The sequence below is a fragment of the Carassius gibelio genome, chromosome A7 (assembly GCF_023724105.1).
Source record: "Carassius gibelio isolate Cgi1373 ecotype wild population from Czech Republic chromosome A7, carGib1.2-hapl.c, whole genome shotgun sequence".
NCBI lineage: Eukaryota > Metazoa > Chordata > Actinopteri > Cypriniformes > Cyprinidae > Carassius > Carassius gibelio.
The window spans coordinates 7,566,130-7,591,291 of record NC_068377.1 but is presented as its reverse complement, the minus strand read 5'-3'; the positions used below and the strand labels follow the sequence as shown (position 1 = coordinate 7,591,291).

The 25,162-nt window shown below is 37.2% G+C and overlaps 1 protein-coding gene across 10 annotated transcripts in view; it reads right to left on the bottom strand.

Annotated features, from left to right (window-relative positions):
- Positions 1 to 341: 341 nt before the first annotated feature.
- LOC128016544 (casein kinase I) overlaps positions 342 to 25,162 on the bottom strand; it is a 47,637-nt gene continuing 22,816 nt past the window's right edge. For 3 of the 10 annotated variants that reach the window (XM_052601118.1, XM_052601121.1, XM_052601119.1), the window contains exons 5-14: positions 22,959 to 23,110; positions 22,588 to 22,822; positions 22,038 to 22,123; positions 21,867 to 21,951; positions 19,189 to 19,337; positions 16,265 to 16,372; positions 13,079 to 13,189; positions 11,576 to 11,682; positions 6,061 to 6,084; positions 342 to 4,524 (exon numbers count right to left, since the gene is read on the bottom strand). In XM_052601118.1, the coding sequence (XP_052457078.1) occupies positions 4,470 to 4,524; positions 6,061 to 6,084; positions 11,576 to 11,682; positions 13,079 to 13,189; positions 16,265 to 16,372; positions 19,189 to 19,337; positions 21,867 to 21,951; positions 22,038 to 22,123; positions 22,588 to 22,822; positions 22,959 to 23,110 (1,112 nt within the window). In that variant the 3' untranslated portion in view covers positions 342 to 4,469. The remainder of the gene's footprint in view (positions 4,525 to 6,060; positions 6,085 to 11,575; positions 11,683 to 13,078; positions 13,190 to 16,264; positions 16,373 to 19,188; positions 19,338 to 21,866; positions 21,952 to 22,037; positions 22,124 to 22,587; positions 22,823 to 22,958; positions 23,111 to 25,162) is intronic. The other 7 variants (XM_052601122.1, XM_052601123.1, XM_052601124.1 and 4 more) reach the window with 7 other exon arrangements.

Below are 25,162 nucleotides of genomic sequence, written 5' to 3'. Positions count from 1 at the left end.
AATAAGGTTTCAAGCCTTTGTCAGATGTAACCTTTAATATTTTGTCCGTAACATCAAAGTAATGAGAATAAGATTCATCTGCTAACAATACAACAATAAAACTTTATCCTTACATTATAAATATTAGCAAAATAACTTATACCACAAATATATTTTTGTTTGTGTGTGTGTGTGTATATATATATATATATATAAAAACATCAATCTGCTGTATATTTATGTGTACCTGTAATTATACAATATTATTATATAATGTATAATTTTTTATTTTACACTACAAAGGTTTTAGGACACAAATAACTTTTGAGAAGAAAAAAAAAGGAAGGATTTCCACTCAGAGGTTAAGAGACATTTTCTTTTATTTTACATAAAAAAGGGTGCAAACTTGAGTTTCCCTTTACGAGTGGAGGGAATAAAAATGTCATTTGAAAGATTATGCATGGAATTTTTTTTATGACTCCTCTGGAAAATAGGCATTTTAAATGAGATTAAGATGAAGGCCTTAATCTTCCTGCAACTTAAAAAACAAAATATGTATTTAAAGAGAGAGGAGAAAACAAAACGGGTCCATCACAGCTGAAGCCCTTGACAAAGTAAAATCATTGAAATACATTTAAGCAACATTCATATTTCAACACAATAAATTCATAATACAATGAAATTTAAAGTATCTCTGTAAGTATTACCAGAACAAGAGAATGACTCCTCTATTACTGTACAATTCAGTTTTTTAATATGTTTGAAGTACAGAAACATCCTTACTGAAAGAAACGCTACAAAAACGTGAAAAAGAGAATTCAAATATTGCAGTGCTTTCCTACCAGACTCCTGTAATATAATCATTCCGAGGTCATTAAAAATGAGCAGTTAACCAGATCAGACTGATCATTAAATAAAACAAAAACAAGTTCAACAAGTTCCCACAATAACGAAAATCTTGAGACAGGAATGATTACATTTTTTTCAGAGAGAAAAAAAGCTATGACTGGAGCAGACACAATGGAAGGGCAATACAGTATACAGTGGCAAAATAGTACGCAGTGGACATTTACCTGCTGAACTGGAAAGTACAGAGGGGTCAGGCTTGCAGTAGCATGTTTAAGGCATCACGCAGCCACAGAATAACAGTGTATCAACTTCATGCCCACAATGCTCTTCAGTGCCCCATTAACAAGTAGTTTCCATTACTTTTGGGAATCAAAAGCCATGCACATAAAATCTGCATTTAATGTCACTTCCAACTTTAGGAGAATAACTATTTACCTTTCTGTATGCAAATCTGCAGCACAGTAAAGTGACCTGAACCGTGATACAAAAGCAAAGGCAATTCAAAGGAAACGGAATGGTACACCTCTCAAAAAAGGATCCTGAAAGCTTCCTGAATGACTTCAGTTTTGGGGAATCAATCACTTTCATGGAATAATTTTGTATTTAAACCTCAAATGGACTTAGAAGGCCGTAAACACCATCTTTATTAAAACAAAAAGGTACAAAAACATATGGTACAATCTTTAAAAAAAAAAAAAAAAAAGAAAAAAAAAAGGGAAACTTAAAGGAAATAGTCATCACCTTGCAATTGACGAGAGCCAGCAGTCATTATGATCGCATTATCCAAAATTCCAGTAATAAGGAATAACATCTGTTCTAGCCACCCCTCATCAAGAGTGTGGTTTCAGTGTCTAAATGTAGTGTTTAACATGGATGAGTCATTTTTATCCAAATTATCATATTTCCAAAGTACATCTGCACAGTCTTCCGTGTGTAGGACTGGCCTCCTCATTCATTAATCCAAAGCTAAACAATTTCACATTCTGCTCATATTGAAAAACAATTCCAAATGGCTTCGTAACAAGCCAAGGCCTCCCACTCTGACTTTGGAAGAGTTAACAAGAATTAAGGGGTTAAATCCTGCAAATAATTTAATAAAATCTCACTTCTTAGAGCCAGACGCACCTGGCGATAACAAACAGTGCACATCCAGAAATACTAAATTGTCTTTCAACTCTAGCGAGGCACGTAATACTTGTCGTTAAGAGTAGAACGTTAAATAAAATTCAGCCTCGATGCTTGTGCGAGACAGTATTATTCAAGTACTTTTCACAGAATAATTTAGACCCAAAGTGACTTGCATCACTAGCATAAGGAATATCTATTAAATAACGGTCACATCAGAAATACATGGAAAGTATTATACACGTGGTTGGTTGACTCCTCTATAACCGCCAACCCGAGATTTAAACGCAACTCCCGTACTTAGATGGTGGAAATCATTCCTCAAGGTGAATCCGAAAAGGAATGGGTCAGTGAGAGCTCGCCTTGTTACTATTTACATATATAAACGAGTGGAAACACACAGCTGGATTACCCAACTGATGAGTTAAGAGGTGAAACATGCTAATACAGGATCTGTGCCCATTTGCGTTACTTTCATTTGCGTTATCTATTTGGTCCAGCACACTCACTTTATCCACTGCTTCGAACATTCAAGCAAGGCATCTGTAGGCCCTCAAGGATTTCCCAAAAAACAATGGGCATGGAAAATTTCTTCAGAAAGCCTTGTTTACCTCTGTTACTTATGAAAGGTGAGCTCAGAGGTCAGTAGAATACAGGCTGACGTAAACAGGGGCCTAAAAAAAACTAGTGCAGTCACACACTCCTATGGCTTCTCTCTCAACTTTTGTACGGTGATCAAGATAAAATAAAATAATAGTTATATCATTTATCTTACATTAATTCACATTTACTATACATTAGAAAGATCCCAAAAATAAAAACATGGATTTAATGCTGTGAACAGGTGAATGGTAAAACCAAAATATGAGCAAGGCAACATCACAACCAATTTTCTGAAGTGAAAAAACAAACAAAAAAAGACCTACAGTAATTGTTTCGCATTTAACCCAATTTTACATAATTCCTGCCTAAAGGATTGCGCTCAGGAAAGGACCGCCTCATCCATGCAAGAGGTCAAGGGCGGTCCCATCTCAGAATATGCCTATGGCCACTATAACAACCTCGAGAGCGTTTACAAACACGCCATTTCAACGGCTCTTCACGCCTTTTCTGCCACATAATAAATTTATGTTAAGTTATTATAAGTTTTCGATTTTGTTGATCCAGACCCTCTCAAGCAAAGTTCCTAAAGGGAATGAGACATGTATCAGGTCAGTATGAAGGCATGGGAGGAATTTCGTAATGTCCTATCGCAGAAGCCCACTCTGCGGAGTAATGTTAAGGCATTAAATGGAGATGTTTCGCAGTGGCAGTCACTACCGTCAGTCTGCGTCCTCCCAGGTTTCACCTCATGACAACTACTAAACGAGGAAACGCCTTCTGAATGGCCGTTATTACAATATTTGTGACATCTTTCGCCTAATATGAACACATTTAGGTGTTTTCCAAGCCACTCTGGCACATGAAACGGTTGTTCTCATTCTGAACATTTAGCAGTTGTTCAGGCATAAAAAAACAACATCTATTAGGAACTGGTCATGGGAATAAAAAGTGACTATATGGACAGAAAGATACAAAAGCGCAGAAGGTTAAGTCTTACTGGCCACCTCAGCCAATAGAAAAGCAGCCAGCTGTACTTCAAAGCGGTACGATATCGTAAGAGGAGAAAGCAGCATGACTGGCTGGTGGGTTGAAGTGGGAGGAGTGCTTTAGAACAAGCAGCTTAAATACTAGTCAGTGGAACGCAGGCGCGCCACGAGTGGAAACAGCTGCTTAAGTCACACTTTCACAAAGTTCACGTGTAAAGGCAAGCTAGCATCAGTAAATGTTTTGCGCTTTGCCCATGTACGTTAAATCACTCCGATAGATACGACGAAGAAATCTGCAAGTCATATTCTAAGGCTTCGACCACTTCCTGGCAGCATGAGAACCAACAATCAGCCAACAAATACACAAACATGTCAAAAGGGTTAAGTGTGAAATCAAAAACCACCGTCTCGTGTGGAGTGGAAGCGGGCCGGGGGGTGCTCGGGGGAGGAAAAGTTCTGCAGTTTGAGCTCCATCATGGGCGACTTTTCCGTTTCTCCCTCTCTCTATGTCACACAAAGGGCTAGAACTGTGCCTATTGTGGAGGAAGAGGATGAGAGGGCACATTCAGAGACTTCCTCCCCAGCACGTCCACCGCCGAGGACGAGGAGAACGAAAAAGACGCAAAACAGCAAATGAAGTGCAGCGCTGTTCCAGTGCTTTGAGATCCTTAGGTTTGAGTGGAGATCCTAGAGACAGTCCGAGGATGAGGCCCTTCGCTGCTTAAAGTTTAGATGTGAAAAAAAAAAAAAAAAACGAAACAAAAACAATGACAATCCCCACAGAGACTACGTGTGCATGCCTCTTCGTTTTCATACATCAGCCCCCTACTCGTTTGGAGGGCTTTGCTCTTGTGGTCTTGTAAAATTTCTTTATTTGAATGCTCTAGAAACAATCAAAGGAACGGACTGCGCGGTGAGGCCGGAGGTTCATTTGTGCCGTTGAGTGTTCTTCTTCCTCTTCCTCTTGAAGAAACAGCAGCACCTGAGGAAGAACACACAGGTTAGTCTTAGCGATGTTAATGAAAGCAGCCGATTAGCTGATTCTTCCAACCTAATAATGAAGCATCTGCCCTTTAGTTACACATACGCCATCATTATGTAGCTGCCTTTGTAAAACTTAAAGCAGAAATGTGGGTTAAGCTACATATTGTCAGCGCTGTCAATAATGCATTAGTATATCCGTACCAACCTAAATGCAACATATAAATGGACAATAACTGGTCAAAGTGAAAAAAAAAGCATACTTAAAAGACATTTATGTTTCATTACAAGCATCAACAACAGAATGTTAAACAGCAACAACACGACAGAACGGGTCAGGGTAAACAAGGCACATGCAGTGGAAGAGAACAGCTCCAGACTGACACATTGAAAAGTGATAGACTTTACTAAACAAGTTTCTAAAGGATGCTGCTGTTAAACAGCCAGTAAATCTGACGGTCAGTCACTGGCTGTATCGGTTGGGTTCACTGTGGTTGTCAATGAAAAGTCATAATGTCAAAAACATGCAGTTCCTTAACCAAGTCTGCCTTTTTACTAAATACTACATTTAAATTATATTATCTGTACTATATTTAGTTCTAAAAAAATATATTTATAAATTTAAAAAAACTATATAAGTAAATAAATATAATTAAAATATGAATTATTAATTAGCTAAATAAATAATTACTCTGAAACACTGATCAGATAATTTCAGGATGTCAAAAATTTTTTTTTGCAATTTTGAAAATAATCAAACTACTTGGCTGTAAAATTGCATTTCAGGAGTGAAGAGTGAATACAAATTAAGAATAAAACCAGAATAAATTCTGATTGTGTCAACCAATCACATCAAATAAATATAATAATGCCATGGTATAAAATATGACAGTTTAATGCTGTAAAATATACTTATAATATTAAATATGCCATTGTAGGATTGGAAATTCAGTAAAATGAGAGATTTAGGATTTATTATCATAATAAATAAATAATCCGCCAAGGACTTCTGCTAGGACTTTTATTCATATGAAATTAATATGTAATAATAATGGGGGGAAAATGTGAAGCATCATGCGGTCAATAAACTTGGAACTTCATGGCTGTGCAACTGCAAAAAACTAAATCTGAATTAATTCTGATTGTGTCAAACAATCATATCAAATAAATGTAATAATGCTGTGGTATAAAATCTGAGATTTAGTTAAGAGTCTGCATACTTCTGTAAGGAACTGCGCATGTTCGCTTAACCTCTCCATCCTCATTCTATCAATTTGGTTTTTGTAATTAAGCTAAAGTTGGGCTATTTAAGGCTTCTCAGTGTACCTCTAATTAAATTTAGGGTATTTCAGCCCCTCAAATCAGACAGTTTGAGCAAACAGACCTCCCTCTTTCTCCTTCAAACTCACAGACCATGAACAGCTACATTAGCCTACATCTATGTTAGCAGATCTTGGTGTAGGCGTGATCTATATGGCCACAGTCTAGGCTGGTCCACTCCCCTTGGGTTTGATGTGGACTGGAGAGAGGGACTCACCACAGGTTGAGCATTTTCACGCAGCTACAGAAGAGTGTGAAAAGAGAAAAGACAGAGATTATTACACAGAGGTGAGACGATGAGACAAACCTAATGTCGGCGACAAAAACCAACAGGGAGACACAAACAGAAAGAAAGAGAGAGACAGACTCAGGGGACAGACAGTGTAGATATAAACATCTGCTCAATTTACAGTCGCCTTTTATTAATTAATATCATAATTGGTATTTTCTGTATCTCTCTTTGTAGAAATCTAAGAATTGTAGTTATCCTCAGCTCACCAGCCCACCGCTCTAAGATGGCACAACATACATATGCTCCAGTTTGATCACTGGGTCTCTGGCTGTAGGTTGTAGGTTACAGGCATGGGCCGATTACCGGTTTCAAGGTGTACTGCGATTTGAGAATTTCACAGTTTCAAAATGTAATTTGCAACGAAGTCCGTAAACAGCCGTTAACGAGGTCAGAGACGCTGAAGACGGATGCAAAGAGGAGAAAATACTGTAGCAGAAAATCCTAAATACTGAATTAGGGGATGAATGTTTTGATGAAGGTTAAGTTGAAGTAGTATTTTCTTTTCATCTTGTCTCTTTATAATACATATTAAAGCAGTGTTTAAAGGGTTAGTTCCGCCAAAAATGAAAATTACGCCATAAATTACTCACCCTGAAGTCATCCTAGGTGTATATGACTTTCTTCTTTGGAGTTTTTAAAAAAAATTGTCTTTGATCTTTCAAGCAGGTGTTGCACTGCATCGGTTCATGAGAAGTTTAATAGAAAAACACAAGAAAAATATCCATATTCAAACCGTAATAATCACTTTAATCTAGCTTGCGCTGATGGTTTTAAATGAAGCAGTTCCCGGGGGAATAACGTATGAGGTCAGCTTCACGGATGCAAAGCTCAGAAGTGACGCAAGCGGAAAGCATCAGAGAGATATAAACAAAACAACAGTCATTAATTAGAAGTACAAAATGAGGATTTGTAAAGAATGTCAGAGGATTTCAATATAAGCCAAGAGGAGACATGTTTTCCTTTGCTAAAGTAAGGACACTTGGCTTCCATTTCAAGGGAACTTCGAACTGCGTCCTCCCTGAACCTGAGGCTGAGCCTTCTCAATTAGAGTTGATGACTCTCATACATACTGTATCCATGAGCTGCTCTATCGGAGTGCCACGAGAGCCCCTCCTTAGAACAGTATTTGAAAATCCATGCTATCGTAAGTGTGCACGCCACCTATGTATCCTCGTATACCTATCTTAACAGGGTGTTGCTACTAGAGATCTGTTGAGACCGCTCCTTCACCAAGCTTATGCGAAAGCTAGCGTTTGCCCCTGTGTAACAGGCAAGACTTAGTATAGACGGTTTCATCGGGCGCACGCGCCTGGACCTAAGTTAACTTCCGGTCTGTGTTGTGTTTATCGGTCTGGCTGCGGTGCCATCTACAAACGCAGTTAAAGCCAAGGTGATGAGTAAACTGAAGTTGGGCTCAGGTGGTTGTGCTGCGGGATGTGTTTCCCATACATTTATTTATTTTTGGAGACTCGCCACAATTTTAAAACTGATCGATTTTCAAAAAGGCTTAGTTAAATAAACATGAGTAACGTAACATTACGTAACGTACTGCACGTTAAATAATAATAATTCCTTACATTTATGTTTAAATATCAAAACGAGGCACAGTTGTTTTTATATCGCTGTATTTCTGAAGGAAGAATTGCATTTTATATGCCTGATATAGCAGCGTATGAGCATACCAGCTCTGCTTTGTTTACAGCTGTTACTGGGGAAACCTCTATTTCTCGCGCTTTATGTCTATGCTTTAAAACATCTCCTGCTGGCAAAGAATGAATTTGCATTTTCATTAAGTCCGCCTGATCCACGCAGCAAACATATTTTGTTTGTAATCAAAAAATATCTACTCTAGAGGGACTTGACTGTTGTTATTGATTCTATTTGGAGTCTACCGGAAGTTAAGTTAGGTCCACAAAAGCGCTCACGCGCATTAACGTTTGTTTATGTTGATGCCGTTGAAACCATCTATAAAATGTTAGATTCTTAGCCGTATCCCTTTAAAGGAATCTTTCCTGATTCCAAGCCTTCAGCTCTACCCAGGGCCGAGGCCCTAACAAATAATTTGGGTATGTAGCCTAGGTCTTTGGCCGTAAGGGGTACTGTCATAGATAGCTGTCTAAACGTCCTGGGGGCAACTCCCATGGAAATGGTAGAGTTGGTACTTAGTATTTGGCATGATTCTGGCCTGCACTGCCCTCAGCATGGCATCCCCTCAGACAAAGAAGTGAATGATGTGTTCTCACGTTGGAGTTTTTTCAATGTATGCTTCTGACACTGGTCACGATGAGGTGTTCCCCATAGCGACCCCTAGAGGATGCAGTCTTGTTCCCTACTCAGGGAACCATGGTTACATTTGTATCTTGAGACGTTCCTTTGCTCCCGTTAACAAACGCTGGTTTACACGAGACTCACCGGCGCATGATCAAAGCTGACCTCCATACTTCATGCCTTTGTTCACCCACCTGAGCCGTTCAAGACACTGTTTTCAATGGATGAGCTTTTTATTAAACTTCTCATGGACCGATTGGAAGTGCAACATCCGCTGAGTTGCTTCAAACATGTTTGAAAGATCAAAGACATTTTTTTAAATGACTCTGCCTGGATTTGTCTGAAAGAAGGAAGTCATATACAACTAGGATGACTTCAAGGTGAGTAATGTATGGCTTAATTTTCATTTTTGGAAGAACTAACACTTGAAGCACAGCCCTGCTTTGTTTACAGTGGTAACCAAGAAAACGCTGTATCTGCTGCGGTATGCACCTGCTGTCAGAGAGTGAATCTGTGTCTCATTCAAGCGTCATTTGCGGTTTTATGTACTATACAAATAGTTAGTCAGAACGTTGTTTTGGTTTCAATTGGGATTATTATTAAATTATACAATCTAATTTAAAATAAAAACTACTCAAGCTAAATGTGTAGCATCTTAACTAATTTTTTTCTTAAATATTCAGAAAGTGGCTATCGCTATATGTGCATCAACACTAAAACAATGATACATTTTTATAACATTATTTGATTATATTATAGATGCTCAAAAAAATCAAATAGATTGTGTTCAATAAAGAAAAGAAGCTTGTTTTTAACCATACATTTTAACAACACATCTTAGAGCTGTAATCACAATAACAGGATACCGTAAAATAACGGCCCATGCCAAGTAGGTTGTTTAAAAGTTGTCAAAAAGCAACTTCATGTATTAGAGAGAAATCTAACAAATTTGAAAAAATAAGACTTAAATATGTTTTATATGTTGCATATTGCAATATGTTTAAGTATAGGTAAATAAGATATCATTTCTGATTTTATGACCTGGACAGTCACACAATGCAGCATTCAACAGGTTTTGACTTTTACAGCTTCAAATGCAGCTCCTCCAATCAGAATTTTAAACCAAAGCTAAGATAACAACACCGTTTTAAGTGTGCCACTCAGTAATGATAATATACGTACGTGAGATATAGAAATTAGATGAGATTAGATGAAGTGTTCTTAGTTATTCAACTCCAATATTAGCTATGAACTTTTAATATTTTAAAGCTCACAGGATTTAGAGACACGTGACATGAATTTTAACATTTGTGGTTAAAGATATATATATATATATATATATATATATATATTAGGGCCGGGACTTTAACGCGTTAACTAAGATTAATTAATTACAGAAAAAAATTTCCCGCATTTTTAATAACTTATTTTTGCACCGCGGAACGTTTCTCACTGGATGAGTTTCGGCGGACCGATTATACTGGAGCACCAACTAGCGTTCGCATATCACCGCAGCAGCACATCGAGCCTCAAGTATCACCTCAACGCAAAACATATAGCAGCTAGCGTGGACTTTACACTTTATGTTGAACTATGTATTATTTTGTTGGTGCAACAGTTTATGTTGAACTCTTTATTGTTTTGGCCAAGGTTATTGAGAGTTGGACTTAGTATGTTATGGCCTCTGAAGCAACAGAGAGATGTTTTCTAATAGTCAGTGTTTCCAATGTTCTGAATGTAATTGACAGTATTGTGTTCTGCACCAAGGTTACAGACTTGGTTGAACAAAAATAAACAATATTTTGTTGCTTAAGCTTATGTATTCAGTCATTATTCAATGATATACTATAAATCCATGTGAAAAAAAATTACTTCTCACTGTTCTCAGGTAAAATATTTATATGCGATTAAAATGCGATTAATTTTGATTAATTAATTACAAAGCCTCTAATTAATTAGATTAATTTTTTTAATCGAGTCCCGGCCCTAATATATATATATATATATATATATATTTACTACATAGAAAATTTAATGCATCTCACTGGAAAAGTGATAATGCCATTTTTCATCTTATTAAAGTAATTTTAATGCTAGTGTCCTTTCTCAGAAAATGGAATAAGAATTGTTGTACCTAATCTCACAAAAGACGTTTTCTATATGATGTAATAAATAGAATTTTTCTTTTTTTTATATAAAAAATAAAGAGTAAAATAATAAGTATCTCATTTGCTCCTCTAGTTGGAAGGCACAATCATGAGCTAAGCATAGGACATGAAACAGAAGCCGAACACTAATAGTGTGAAGCCCTTGAAAAACCCATCTGATGATTGTGTGAACTGTGCATGATGATTCTCATTTTTGGATGAACTTTCCATTTAATGTAACTTTGTGTAAAGTAGACAAGTGGCAGTGTTCCAACATTTCAGGCTTAATATTTAAATAATGATATGTAACAATGATAAAGCAGTAGACAGGTTGCTATATTCAAGAAAAGAAGGAAATGCAAAGGAGAAAGGATCAGAGAGATTAGAAGAAAGGGCTCTGGTGAGCATTAATACCCTTCGATAACCATGGCGACCTTGTGTGTTTGTGCAATCCTGTTAATTGATAAAGGCAGCTGCTGTCTGTATCACTTTCAAGTCTGTGCATCAAATAAATCAAAGACAGAGTGCTTTTTAAGATATCAAAGAACTACAAGAATAAGTGTTACAAATTATATCAGACAGGGTGTTTTGTATGACTGAAACTCAATTGCATGTATAGAAGAATAGGAAACTAATGAGTGTAAAATTGTACCTGAATTTCGACAGCTGCCTTCCAAAATGTCATAGTTAAAAATGTAAACTACCAGTCAAAAGTTTGGAATTAAGATTCATGTTTTTGAAAGAAGTCTCTTATCCTCAGCAAGGCTGTATTTTCTTGATAAAAGATACAGTAAAAACAATATTATTGTGAAATATTTTTTACAATTTAAAAGAACTGTTTTCTATTTGAATTTAAATGAAAATGTAATGTTCCATTAAACAATTTGGAGACACAGAGCACTACACGGGAGCGGATGGAAATGGACCAATGAGGGCAGGGGTGAAATCATGTAAAAACCCAGAGTGCTAAAGGACAGCTTGCATCAATTAGAGACAGAAACCTGAGAGAAGCCATGTGCACATACTTGGCCTCTTCCACCACCTCCACCTCTGCCTGCGCTGTGATTGGTGCGTTCGAGTGGGCCGCCAGTGGGTCATCTGCATTCAGTTCACCATTAGTTGAGCTCATCACCTGTGGCAAAAAGTAATGAATTAATTAAATTAATTAAAATAAAAATACAATAAAAGTATTGGGTAGCCTCAGTGTAAAAACGCTATTTTATTTAGATCAGTCATTTCATCTACAGAAATTCCTTACAGAACTGTGTATCTGTGCAAGTAACTATTGGAAGGCAGTCATTGAGGAATATCATTTACTACCATACTTTCATCTGAAAGAGGATTTAGTGGCTGGTCATTAATTCCTGGTTAAATACAACTTAAACTTTATTCCCACTGAAAATCATTTCACTATTTAAATAGAAAAAAAAAAAAAAAAAAATTTGTTTTTTTTTTTTTCACAATAATACACTCACAATGGAAATCTATAGGGCCATGTATTGTAATGCTGTTTGCTCATTGTATGTTGATTATTCAACCTGATATTAACCTGGAATATTTAAATGCTTCATTAAAAATGATTTTGCAATCAATAAAAAAACAAAAAAAATCCTTTGACTGACTTCAACATTAACCAATATAACCAGATTATGATATCCATGCTATCCATGCATTTAAAAACTAATGTTCTATTTTTGACGTTATAGTCTCACCAGATACATTAATATACAGAACGGATAAAAATTCTCTAAAATCATAAAATAACATTTTTGTTACTTGAAAGACAATGATAAACATTTAATGAAATAAAACACAAAAAATAATATTTTATTTCAGCTAGCAAAAGTATTTGTACACTTAAGACACACTTAATCTAATACAATTTGGTTTATTATTTTGTCATCTAATATATCTTTAGATATTATATAATTTCCTCCAATGAATAAAGAAGCCATTTCTGTGTTGCTTCTGAGGCACCTACAGGATAAAAGTGAAGCAAGCAGCTCAAGGTGGTGAATCTGCAGGTTTGTCACCGTTTCAATCAAATACATGCATCACAACGCTTTGCATTGTGCAATGTGTACCGTACCCCGTACAACAGGGGTTACATCATATTTTCCTGATAATCTCAGACTCTGTGTGACTACTTATGCTGTGTTTCATTCAACTCAATAAATTGGAATTTACACCCTCATACTTGGAAAAGTGATAGAATATCAAAATGTCACATTTCCAACCTCCTACTTGGAAAATTCCAATAGAATGCTACTTGACAACACTCTTAAACAACTGAATGCTATACGGTTGGAATTCAGAAATGTTAAGTTGGATTATATCACATTCAACTTTGAATGAAGCGCAGCATTACTACTTTTTTTTCTTTTTAATAAGAATAAGAATTGCAAAAAGGGGAACTCATAGAGGAAGTGTTCTAGTGAAGTGTGAGAGCGGGTGGGGCGTGCTGCTGCAGATGGTTGTAGACACGAGCGCACACAGGAGGAGGAGTCGAGCGAGGGGTGAAGCTGTACCTGCACTGAGCCTCCGTGCCTGTCCGCTGCCAGGTGCGAGGTCAGGTATGAGGAGTTTGTCTGACGGTTGGGCTGTACCTCCCAAGCTCCTCTGCGGTCGGAGATGGCCGTCTGCGTGGATGGAGGAGGTGCAGGAGGAGGCGCAGGAGGGGGGAGGTGTGGTGAGTGAGCGAGAGCAGGCGGAGTGAGGCCAGGTGGCATGCAGCACAATGCAGGAATGGAAATCAACAAGAAAAAACAAGAGCCAGTCAAAGCCAGGAAATGGCATTAGTGACTGTGGACCAGTCGTCCAATCAAATCAAAAAGCAAACACCACAAAACAAACACAGAGACATGAAGAGAAAACTTTCTGAAAGCTGTTGAATGCCAAGTGGACACTACATGCAGCAAATCCGGAATCCAACACTGAGATCGAATTGGAATATCTGACAGGATAATTTCAATAACTAAGAGAACTAAAGAATTCCACAGCTACGCACTGCATACAATACAACCAGATGGGTCATATTAATCTGCCATTTAAGTGATCAAGACGCCATTAACAGGGAGCTCAACATATTCAGTCAGACAGGAGAAACAATGAGAAAAGAACACACAAATCTAAATTTAATTTCTGAAATTCAGCTCAGTACAACCCTCCAGTGCATAACTAGTGTGAAATGTGAAAGTGTTTTGTGGTGGGCACGATACAGGGCTAATGTGAAAAATATCATGGAAAATATGAATTCACTTTTGCATTTACTGGTAGGATTGACATTAATAACTTTATCGATTCAGTTTAAGATGAGATTTTGGTTGCACTTTATTTTACAGTACGTGTACTAACATGTACTTATAGTGTACTTACAGTGTATTTATCTAAGAAAGTTCTGGTAACACAAGGTAACTACATGGGGTAGGGTTAGGTTTAGGGGTAGGTTCAGGGTTAGTACCTAGTTATTACATAGTTATTGTAATTACTATAATAAGTACATAGTATGTACATGAGGAACAGGACTGTAAAATAAAGTGCTACCGAGATTTTTTTGAGTCCTAATTTATTGTGTCCTGGAAGATGGGCATAAATAATTAAATATTTATATATATTGTAGACAGTTCTATGTACATCTGGAACACTGGTTCTAGACACACGACGAAAAACACAGGGTACAACGGGGTTGAAAGTGTGCTTTTCACTACTCATAGTTTATGACTACAGTAAAAATCTTTAGTTACTTAGAATAGGATACATAGGATACATCTAAATACATAGACATCACTATGAAGTTGGGTCGCCTTTGTTATAACAGCTTCCACACTTCTAGGAAGGCTTTCCAAAAGTATTTTTTGAGGGACACAACTCTATCTGACACTGTACTTGGTTACTTGGTGATGTGAGGATGACCCCACAAATGTTCATAAATGTTGACTGCATGGCTAGGTTTTGATTATATATATATATATATATATATGAATTCAATTATTAAGAGGTGTGTCCCATTACTTTTGTCCACTGTATGTTTTTCCTGAACATTAATGAAGCACTTAATTTATGGGAAAACAAACTGTACACATTTAATAGATGGCCTTGGAGTAAAATGTTCTTTAGCATGGGGCAAAAGGTACTCAGTATGGATACAAACACTATACATTTCTATTTATATCTAAAGTAATGTTTCATATAATACTAAAGTTAATGCTTGTTCAATTTTTTTTATTTTGATAAAATATATTTGTTCAATAAATAAAAATTTAATTAAAACATTATGATGACAACACTATGGAAGTCAATGGTTACCAACAACCATTTTTTTACCCACATTTTTAAAAAAATATATATTTTGGGTTCAACAGAAGAAATAAATTAATACAGGTTTTGAACAACATAAGTAAATGACGAAATGTAAATTGTTAGGTGAACTATCCCTTTAAATACCATACTGAATTATTGAAAAACCTTTGATTTAATTACCTTGAACAAAACATTGAAAATTGAAAATCATTAATAATGTATTTGATAATTTTATTGATTTACATTTGAAAACACAATTTAATAAAATTAGCACCGAATCAACTTTGCGTTGCTGTCCACGCATCAAGGATCAGACAAATTGACCTGCTAAACCCAATAAATAATCGGCAAGTCTATAGAAATGCATTCCATTAATTTAAGACTTTTGTGGCAAAATATGTGCTACTGTGAAAAGGTCTCAATGTGCCCCAATCGGTGATGCGGTGCCCTCTAAACCGACTCACAAAACACCAGAACCTCCACCAAACTGATGATGAGGCATGTGTCTTTCAGCCAAGGATTTCTAAATATTTCTGCACTCCTCTTCTCTCCCAAGAATTACCGTATAAGAATATAGATATACACTGGATTCAAATCACTGGAAATATATAGTCAAGACATCTTAAAAGAACAATTTAGCCAGAAATGAAAGCAGTCGTCACTTCATTATCTCACCCTGTCTTTGTAAAACCAACAAAAAGGAAAAATATGATTTTTGGTTGACTTTAATCCTTGACCTAATGCGAGCACTAATTTGAGTGCATTCCAAATTCAAAAACTTCTGCGAAAATCTCTTCTGAGCCAAAATTAAATTTTTGCTCGAGCAGATGAGTTTGAAACAGGGCACGTTTGTGAAATGTGCAAAGCGGATTTGCTCTTGCAAACGTAAGAGAGAGGCAGAAAAAGCACTTTAAAGAGACTTGCAAATGAATCAATACAAAAAGTCTCCAGACATATATACGCAGAAATACTGCACATAGTTTTATGAACTTCTATTCCAAGCATGCACTCTGAGCCATGATATGCTAAAGCAGTGCATGCTGTCGCAGCCAGCTGCTGAACGAGTGAGTCTAATGATTTTGATTAAAGCTATATGTACTGCTGCAGAAACCCTCTAAAATCAACTCCACCTCCACCACGTCTCTGTTCAGCATTCTTGAGCAAATGCCATGAAAACATGTCTAGGCCATAATTTCACTCTAAAATTAAATCAAAACTGATTAAAATATATGCAATTTATGCTTGTGGTGATTACGAAGTGAAAAATGACCCAGGCTTGTTTTGTAAGATTGACCCATTAGGTATAGGCTAAATATGATTTACTTTTAACAAATAGGGCATTTTCTCTTTCTGTTCTCGTATTAAAGACAAAGTTCACCAATCATTAGCTTTCTTAATGAGCAGTGGAAGATTACCTGATTCCTTAAGGGCTGGTGCTGGGAGGGTCTGTCTATGTGTGCATGGCTCTCACGCGTGATGGCAGATGCCCCTGAGTCCACGTGGACCGACCCCACCGGTGTGGGCTGACAAAGACACACCAAAACACATAACATTAGTGTAAAGTGAGCTAGCTCTGCATCTGTCAAATAAATGCAGCAACATTACACTGTCTTGCAGAGGTGGGTAATTTTTAGCCACTTTTTATGTATTCTCTAATAGGGGTGAGACAAGATATATTATGGAAATATATAATTGTCCTTCTCCGTGCTAAATGGATTTCCCTGCTCCCAGTGTCTCTACTTCATGGCTTCTCAGGGTGGCGCTCAACACATGAATGAGGGAAACGTAAACATAAGTCTAATAGACTTTTTAACGGGATGGCAGAAAACAGTGCGAGTAAAATAATAGATGCCCTAGCCATGTTCAATTCCAAAGTCTGGACCTACCTCAGCTTTTATACCATTTTTAGGACAAAATAATTTGACAGAGTACGCAATACGCAAAAACTGCGTCATTTGCATGTGCTTTAAAGCCTTGCAAATTAAACATTGAATTTGCATGCTGTTCTGACGTAGTTTTTCCTGAGCGCATACGCTAAAAAGACTGTCAAACAGCACCTGATTACTGGACTAAGTGAACTTTCGCATCTGATTTCGCTAAAGGCCCGTTCACACCAAGCACGATAACTATAAAGATAACGATAAAGATATAGCTCTAAAAATCATTTGCAATATCAAACAATAGCAGTCCACACCACAACAGTATCATAAAGGCACAATGAAACCATATCGTTGGAATTCGTTTCAGAATAATTATTTTTTTCCAGCTGATGAACGATAAAAACATTGACAGCTAATCAGAATCCATCCTGCTGTAACAAGCTTGAGAATTTAAAGCAGCAAACCCATGTGTGCTTAGAATAAACAGATGATATTTTTCGCTGGTGTGGACGCTAATATCATTATCTTTATAGTAGGGCTGTCAAATGATTAAAATTTTTAATCAAATTAATCAGAATTTTCAGTGGATTAATCATGATTAATCACTATTTGCAATTACACCTGAATCCTAACCATTTTTTTTTTTTCTGAAATGCGTACCAAAAGATAAATAACAGGACACAGATACATACTTTTCATGTATTGATTCATCAATATGTGGTTCTTTTTTTTCTGAATTTCAAAAGTTTAACATTTACTTAATCAAATTTACCTGAGCACTATATCAAACCATGCGATTTAACTACAGATAGTGTTTTAGGTGAACCAGTGGTTAAATATAGCCACATATCTATGAAATTATGCTTAGAGAAACTCGAAAGAATGAACTCAGAAACACAAACATGCGCCCTCTGCATTATGGGCACTCTTGTTTTTAGGAGGTGTTCATGTGCTCTGCCACAATACTTTAGGATCGATATTTTCACCTTCTGAAGGCTTCAAGTGCCAGTAAAACCAAGTAAAAATGCAAATGCTTTTCCAAACAGCTGTAATTTTCGCTGTATTGCATGTAGGCGTTCTGCGCATGCGCAGTGTGAAACACAGGACGCTAGAACAGGAAGAAGCTCCAGCGTATCAACTACCAAAGTCGTCTCTGTTTATCGAGCTTGGCATGAATGTATTTGAGAGTAACTGGGGTAAAACCTTAAGCTTCTTCTGTGTTTTCGTCGCAGCGCTCGCCGCTGTTTTTTACTATCTTGAGAATTCAGAGATCGACGAGACTTTCCTGACCTAAATAATTTGTCACACTGCGCATGCGTGAAATGCATTAAAAATTTGATGTAATTAACGACAAACAACTAATTAACGTCGTTAACGTGCTATTTTTGACAGCCCTACTTTATAGTTATTGCGGTTGCACTTTATTTTACAGTACGTGAACTAACATGTACTTATAGTGTACTTACAGTGTATTTAAGAAAGTTCTGGTAATACAAGGTAACTACATGGGGTAGGGTTAGGTTTAGGGGTAGGTTCAGGGTTAGTACCTAGTTATTACATAGTTATTGTAATTACTATAATAAGTACATAGTATGTACATGAGGAACAGGACAGTAAAATAAAGTGCTACTGTTATTGCTCTTGGTGTGAACAGGCCTGAATACTGTCAAAAACACATGAGATTTACATATAAACACTGTTGGTTATGTCTAAAGTGAAAGCCTGAGGGATGCATGCCTGTATTAATTTATTTCTTGTGCTGAATGCCAAATGACATTGAGCATCAGTTGCTGGTCCCCATTAACTTTGACAAAAGGAGAAAAATACTATAGAAGTCACTGGGGACCAGCAACTGCTTGGTTACTCACATTCTTCAAAATAACTTTCACATTCAACAGAAGAAACTTGAGTGAGTAAAAGATCATAGAATTAACATTTTTGCAGATTTTTTGCAGACTTTTTTGCAGTTTGTACTTGAATATAGAGAGAGAGCCTGCACTTAATTTTTTTTTTACAGGCATTTTGTTTTTATAGACATATCATGATGTATCATTATAGGATTGTCTAGCAATATATTGATTATCGCAGAATTGCTGTATTGTGATATTATCGATATCGTGAGCCATGTATCATATCTTATTATGAGGTACAAAGTGATTCCCACTCCTATTCTCTATTCTCTCCTATTCTCCTATGTACATTACACTGAATATTCAGTCTGAGGAAAAATTATTACAAATGGTAATTAATTTTTATGCTAACAGAATAGCATTATTAGCTAAGCTACTGTACATGCTAACATCACAATTTATTGGAGTTCACTGAGGATACAAGTTGCTACCCATGTAAACTGTTTCAAGGCAGGTTAAATTATGGATATGACCTATGTAGTGAGGTGCTAGAATAGGGCTAGTGTGTGTGGAAGGCATAAATTCTTTACGAAGATGACATTGACTCACAATCTGTCTGCCAACCCAGTCATAAGAGTAATCAAAGGTATATCCTTTTCGTTCAAACAACTCCGTAAACAAGGTCCGCAAGTATTCGTAATCTGGCTTCTCAAAGAAATCCAACCGCCGGACGTAGCGTAGATAGGTGGCCATCTCCTCTGAAAACACAAAGGAGGAAAAAGTTACAATGACAGTAATCAATAAATAAGAGCAAAGGTCTTAAAGTCAACATATGACAGGCTTCAACAATCCATTTTATTTCTGGAATGTGATGTGCTGTTTTCCACGTGGTTGCTGAAAAACTCCAAGAAGAAAATTTTTATATGCAATCTATTTATAATAGATATTTATTAAGGCTGGGACAACGTGTCGAGGTCATCAATGACGTTGACGCAAAAAATATGTAGACGCAAAATATGCGCATCGATTCGTCGACCTGTTTTTATTCCTCTTTATGTGAGCTGAATATACGCGATGGCCGGATCAACATTCTGTCCAACGTTATATAACCAATCCAGGGTTTTTTCTGCATTGATCTTTATTTTTTGGCGGCTGTCAAAGCCTTATTTGATCGGTGAGTGATGTAGAATAGAAATGACTGCTGCGCCTGACAGGACGCGTACGAGAGAGAGCCCCGGCTGCGCGCGCACACTCACAGTCTTCAAACAACACGAGCGCTTCTTGCTCTCTCTTTCCCTTGTGCATATTAATCAAAATCATTAAACACAATAGAAAAAGGGCGAAACACCAAAGTTTCACGCGCGCTCGCGCACTCACAGTCTTCAAACTACATGAGCGCTGTCTTGCTCTCTCTCTCTCTCTCTCCCCCTCGTGCATATGAACTAAAATCATTAGACACGATAGAAAAAGGGCGGAGCGCCAACGTTTCACGTGGAGCATTCTGAGATTTTTCTTTTCTTCATGACAGGCTGCTCCCACTGTTAATTTTTATTTTTCTGGAAAAGCACTCTCTGTATTAGCTTAAAGCCCTCAAGTTTACATTGGTTACTGTATTCTTTCAATTGGTCTAAACAAGTATTTTGGGTGATCTTTTTTATTGAATGCTAGACATCAAGTTGTTGTTATTTTCATCTGAAAGAAGAACTTTTTTTCAGTAAGCTAGGCCCTGTGTGTTCAGTAAGCTTGTTTCATTCTTAGTCAGTCTTTTATTTTGTAATTTTAAGAGCAATAAACATATTGCAATGTTAAGGAATTCATGATTTGTAAATCAACATGTATAAATTGTTAGTAGTCAATTAATGGGGAGATAATCGAAATCAAATCGGTCTGAAAAAAATAATCGTTAGATTAATCGATGCACTGAAAAAATAATCGTTTATCCCAGCCCTAATATTTATGATTCAAATAGTCAAATCCTATACTGCAGGGATAGGCAACTCCAGTCCTGGAGGGCCACTATCCTGCAGAGTTTAGCTCCAACCCTAATTAAACACACCTGAACAAGCCAATCAGTGTTTTCGGGATTACTAGATAGATATAGGCAGGTGAGTTTTTATGAGGGCTGAAGCTAAACTCTGCAGGATAGTGGCCCTCCAGGTCCAGAGTTGCCTATCCCTGCTATACTGAATGCCACTGAAAAATAAGCCATTACACACACACACACACACAGAGAGAGACGCAATGTGCGTGCCTTACATTATGATTAATGTAGGCTACATTCAATTTAAAGTGAAAGTACATGACGTGGCAATGTATGGTAATCCATACTCAGAATTTGTGAACAATACTCATTCAGACGGTGGAATTTAAATGGATGGTCAATTGGTATTAAGGGGCTCACAGTGGTCCAAGAAAATATCCCCCACACCATTACACAACCAGCAGCAGCCTGAACTATTGTTACAAGGCCGGATGGATGCATGCTTTCATGTAGTTTCTGCCTAATTTTGACTCTACCATCTGAATGTTGCAGCAGAAATCAAGAATCATCAGACAAGACAAGCTTTTTTCAATCCTCTATTGTCCAATTTTGGTGAGGCCAAAATTGCAGCCTCAGTTTCAGTTCTTAGCTGACAGCAGTGAGAGAAGTTGAACAGCTATACCAAAAAAGTGGCCAGTGTGCGAGTTTATTTATTAAATTCAACTGATTTAATAGTCATTGACCAATAAGTAAAACATAAGCCTTTTATAAAGTAAATATACATATGACAGGAGCAAAATTACAAGAAAAGCATGGCATGTACCATGTTTAAGTGTAGTGTTAAGTATAGGATCTGTTTTTGTCCAGTAAGCATTCATGTTTCCCTTTTAAACTGGTATAAAATTTCATAACTGTATTGTCCCTTATCTCAAGCATATACTAAAACTTGCTTAACCTACAAGTGGACATTTCTCTGAACCTGCCGTGAGTTATGAGAAAATTACTGCATTCAAGCTTTAAGGCAATATAAAATACAGATTTGAACTCCAGATATATATAAACAACATATTTTTTTAAAGTATCATTAACATGACAGTATTCTGAAGCAGCAGTCATATCATTTAGTCGAGTAGTCTTGCACATCCCTATTATAAAGAAACTTGATATTTCCTTTGGCGTACTGTGCACTTCTGAATTGCACACAAGACCAGGAATGTGCATGAAAAGTGTAAATGCGGTCAAATCTGATTTTATGTTGACTTTAAGATTAGCTGATTACAAGTGAAGTACTTGATGGGGGTCTCACCAGGAAAATTCTCACAGAGAACCTCAATGGGAGTGTTACGCTTTGTGTCCCCAATCTTCTGGTAACGTTCTTTCAGCGTGTCAGCCTGCAAAGCACAAAACAACAACGTCTCATTTTCAAGAACTAAATTGGCAATATTTTTATTGGCTCGAACGTGCTACTTCAACATACTTTTAGTCCCTGCCAAGGGAGACTACCCCGGAGGAAATACATGAACATGTGACCCAAAGCCTCAAGGTCATCCCTCCGACTTTGCTCTAAAAAAAGTAAATAAAATAGTTACATGTACACAATAACAAATCTGGTTCAGATTTGATTTGCTTAACTATTAATATATTGATCGTTGATAATATTAATAAAATTCATTATGCCATGAGTTGACCAAATAATTGACCGAAACAATAAAAAAGATTCCATTCATCTACAGAACCATTTTTGTCGATCCTGTTAGAATCCATGCAACAAAGATTTGGAACAACTATGCTTGCTTGATGAACTAATGAGGTTTGATCTTGTGTATCAAGCACATGCATTTGAGCTTCTGCGTTTACCCATAATTCTTGCATTCTACAGTAGGTATTTCTTTAAAAGAACTGGTTCATGATTCCCAACCCTATTAAACAGCCAATCAAGAAGCCACATAAAGCGTGAGGATAGTGACATGCTAAATTTAACGTTAAGTCCATTTTAAGATCAGACTAGGGAGGTATCTAACACTTACCTTTCCCTAAGTGTGTATTAATAGACATGTATCGAGCTGTGCCGGTAAGGCTCTTGTGCTCCCGGTAAGGAATGTGTTTTTTGGTTTCTGGGTCAATGTATTCTTTCGCAAGGCCAAAGTCTATGATGTGAATGATGTGCTCCTTCTTGTTTCCTTGTCGACCAATGAGGAAGTTCTCTGGCTTCACATCCCTATAGATGAGGTTTTTAGAATGCACATACTCCATGCGGGAAATCTAGGGAAATTGAACACAAGACTCACATTACACACTTAGATTGCAAACCATCATCAAACGATATGCAAGCACTTCTCACCCAGGTGCCACGCTGCTCTTAACCTACAGCAGCTTCTCAGAGGGCCTGTGCACTCACCAGCTGAATGGCGATCATCAGGACGGTCTTGAGGGAGAACGTTCGGTCACACAGGTCAAAGAGATCCTCAAGACTGGGGCCGAGCAACTCCAGAACCATGGCATTGTATTTCCCACAGGGTCCAAAATAGAAGACCTGAGGCAGACCCTCTACTTTCAAAAGAAAAACACAAGAAAATGACAGAAACATTAACTACACTTGTCATAACATTCTCTCTTTAATGGTTAAGTGTGTACTTTTAATGAAATTATGACTATAAAAAGATGGCTTGGATTAAAGCAACTTATTCCTCCAACCACTAGATGGCAAGACTGTGAGAACTATGCAATTGGGTGAATATGTAAATGAAGCTGTAACTTTGAATGCTTGCAATCACACATGAATTACTGCAAGAAACCAAAGATTTTGATGTTTTATTCTACAACATAAAAAAACCCCGTTTTACTCTCAAAATGGGTGGTGGCTAAGAAGTGGCTACGGAGTTTAATTAATTTGTGAGTTATTCTGTAAAATTATGTAATCTAGGAACTTTATACAGCGTGTGCCATTGTAAAGACTCTAAGTCTATCCCTCAAAGTTGATAAAGTCAATATGTCGTCTAACCTAAGCACTGTGACATTAATGCCCCTTTCACAGTGCCATTACACAGGTAAAGTGTTCCGGCTATTGTTCCCAAGTTGCTAAATTTTGCACTTTCACACTGCCAGTGATTACCCGGGATATGTGCGTGCTTTCACACACAACCCGTAAAGATCCCGTAACGACACGTGACATCAGGGCGTGACGTGTAATGCACGAGTCAAAAACGTTAGACACGTTATACTTTCACTGAAGCAAGCGAGCGATCTCGGTGTCTGCGCGGAAAGTGAGGAACTAACTAATCTCAGCTTCATTACAGTTTGCATGTATTTTTTCGTTGCGAACGTTGATCTTCCTTCAAAACAGCCGGTAAAACAGTCACGCGTTATCACTTCGACACAGCATTAGATCTGGCTTTTGTTCACACAGCGCTCGTCCCGGGTTGTACCCGGCAATGTTACTAGGTCCCCAACCTGGGTTCAATGCCGGAATCAATCCCGGGACGTGGTTGTTTTCACACAGAAGGGAACCTGGCAATGTTCCGGCAATATGCCGTGTCGGACGTGCAGTGTGAAAGGGGCTTAACTCATCTAATCACTAGTCCGCTTTCACAGCCCCATTGTGCTTCTACATCATGCTCTTGCATACTATTCTAACTCAAATTTTCAGGGAAAATGTTATTTAAAAAAAAGACTCGTGTGAATATGCTGTAGTTCAATATCGCCTATGTTTAGCTTTTTACTTCTGCCTACTGTATTTAGGCTTTAGAATTCATGAGTTGGATTGGTTAGTGAATTTTATCATGAACGAAACTTCATCAATAAATCTTTTGCTGGTCATAGACCTTATTTTTTGCAGTGATCAAAAAGCTAATGGAAAAATCCTATTATGTTTTAAAGCATATACATGTTCCTCTAAACTGTATGCATCTTCTAAGGGTGATGTGTTTTAGGCAAAGCCTACACTGCTCATTGTGTGGTGGTGTTGTAACACCCCTGAGAATAGAGCACACTGTTGGCCTGCCGATGACTCATCTTGTGTTCAGACTGCACATAACACACATTCAGTTGCTGGATTCTATCTCTGCTGATTAACACTTTCACAAGCTTTCTATCGGCACTCCACTGCTAGATGCTGCTGGAACACGTGAGTGGGAATTTAAAGAGTGGGAAGAAATTCATATAGTAATACATATAGACATGTAATCACTCAAAAAGTGGCATATTACATGAAAAGGGTAATACTGTGAGCTTCAGGTCACCAGTCATAAACAGTGATTTGAGAAAAGGTCATGACTAAAGCTCTATTGAATCCAAGTCCACAGATGTCAACAGAATTTGAACAGATGTCATTCACAAAAGCTAATTTCCCCTGCCCGTTTATTATATATTTCGGCTAATTTAAAAATGCTTTCGGCAACCAATAACAGTGATTTTAAGGCTGATTTTATACTTCATACTAGGAGATGTGCAATATACAATATATACTAAAATTTAAAGAAAAGCCATAGGATTTCAATTTAATGAAAGATATGGAACCAGCACTGTGCAAATTTGGTATCATTGTGCTGTTGCTCAAAAGAAATAACTCCTCTAGAATTGAAATGATTTGTAATCATTTGTAAT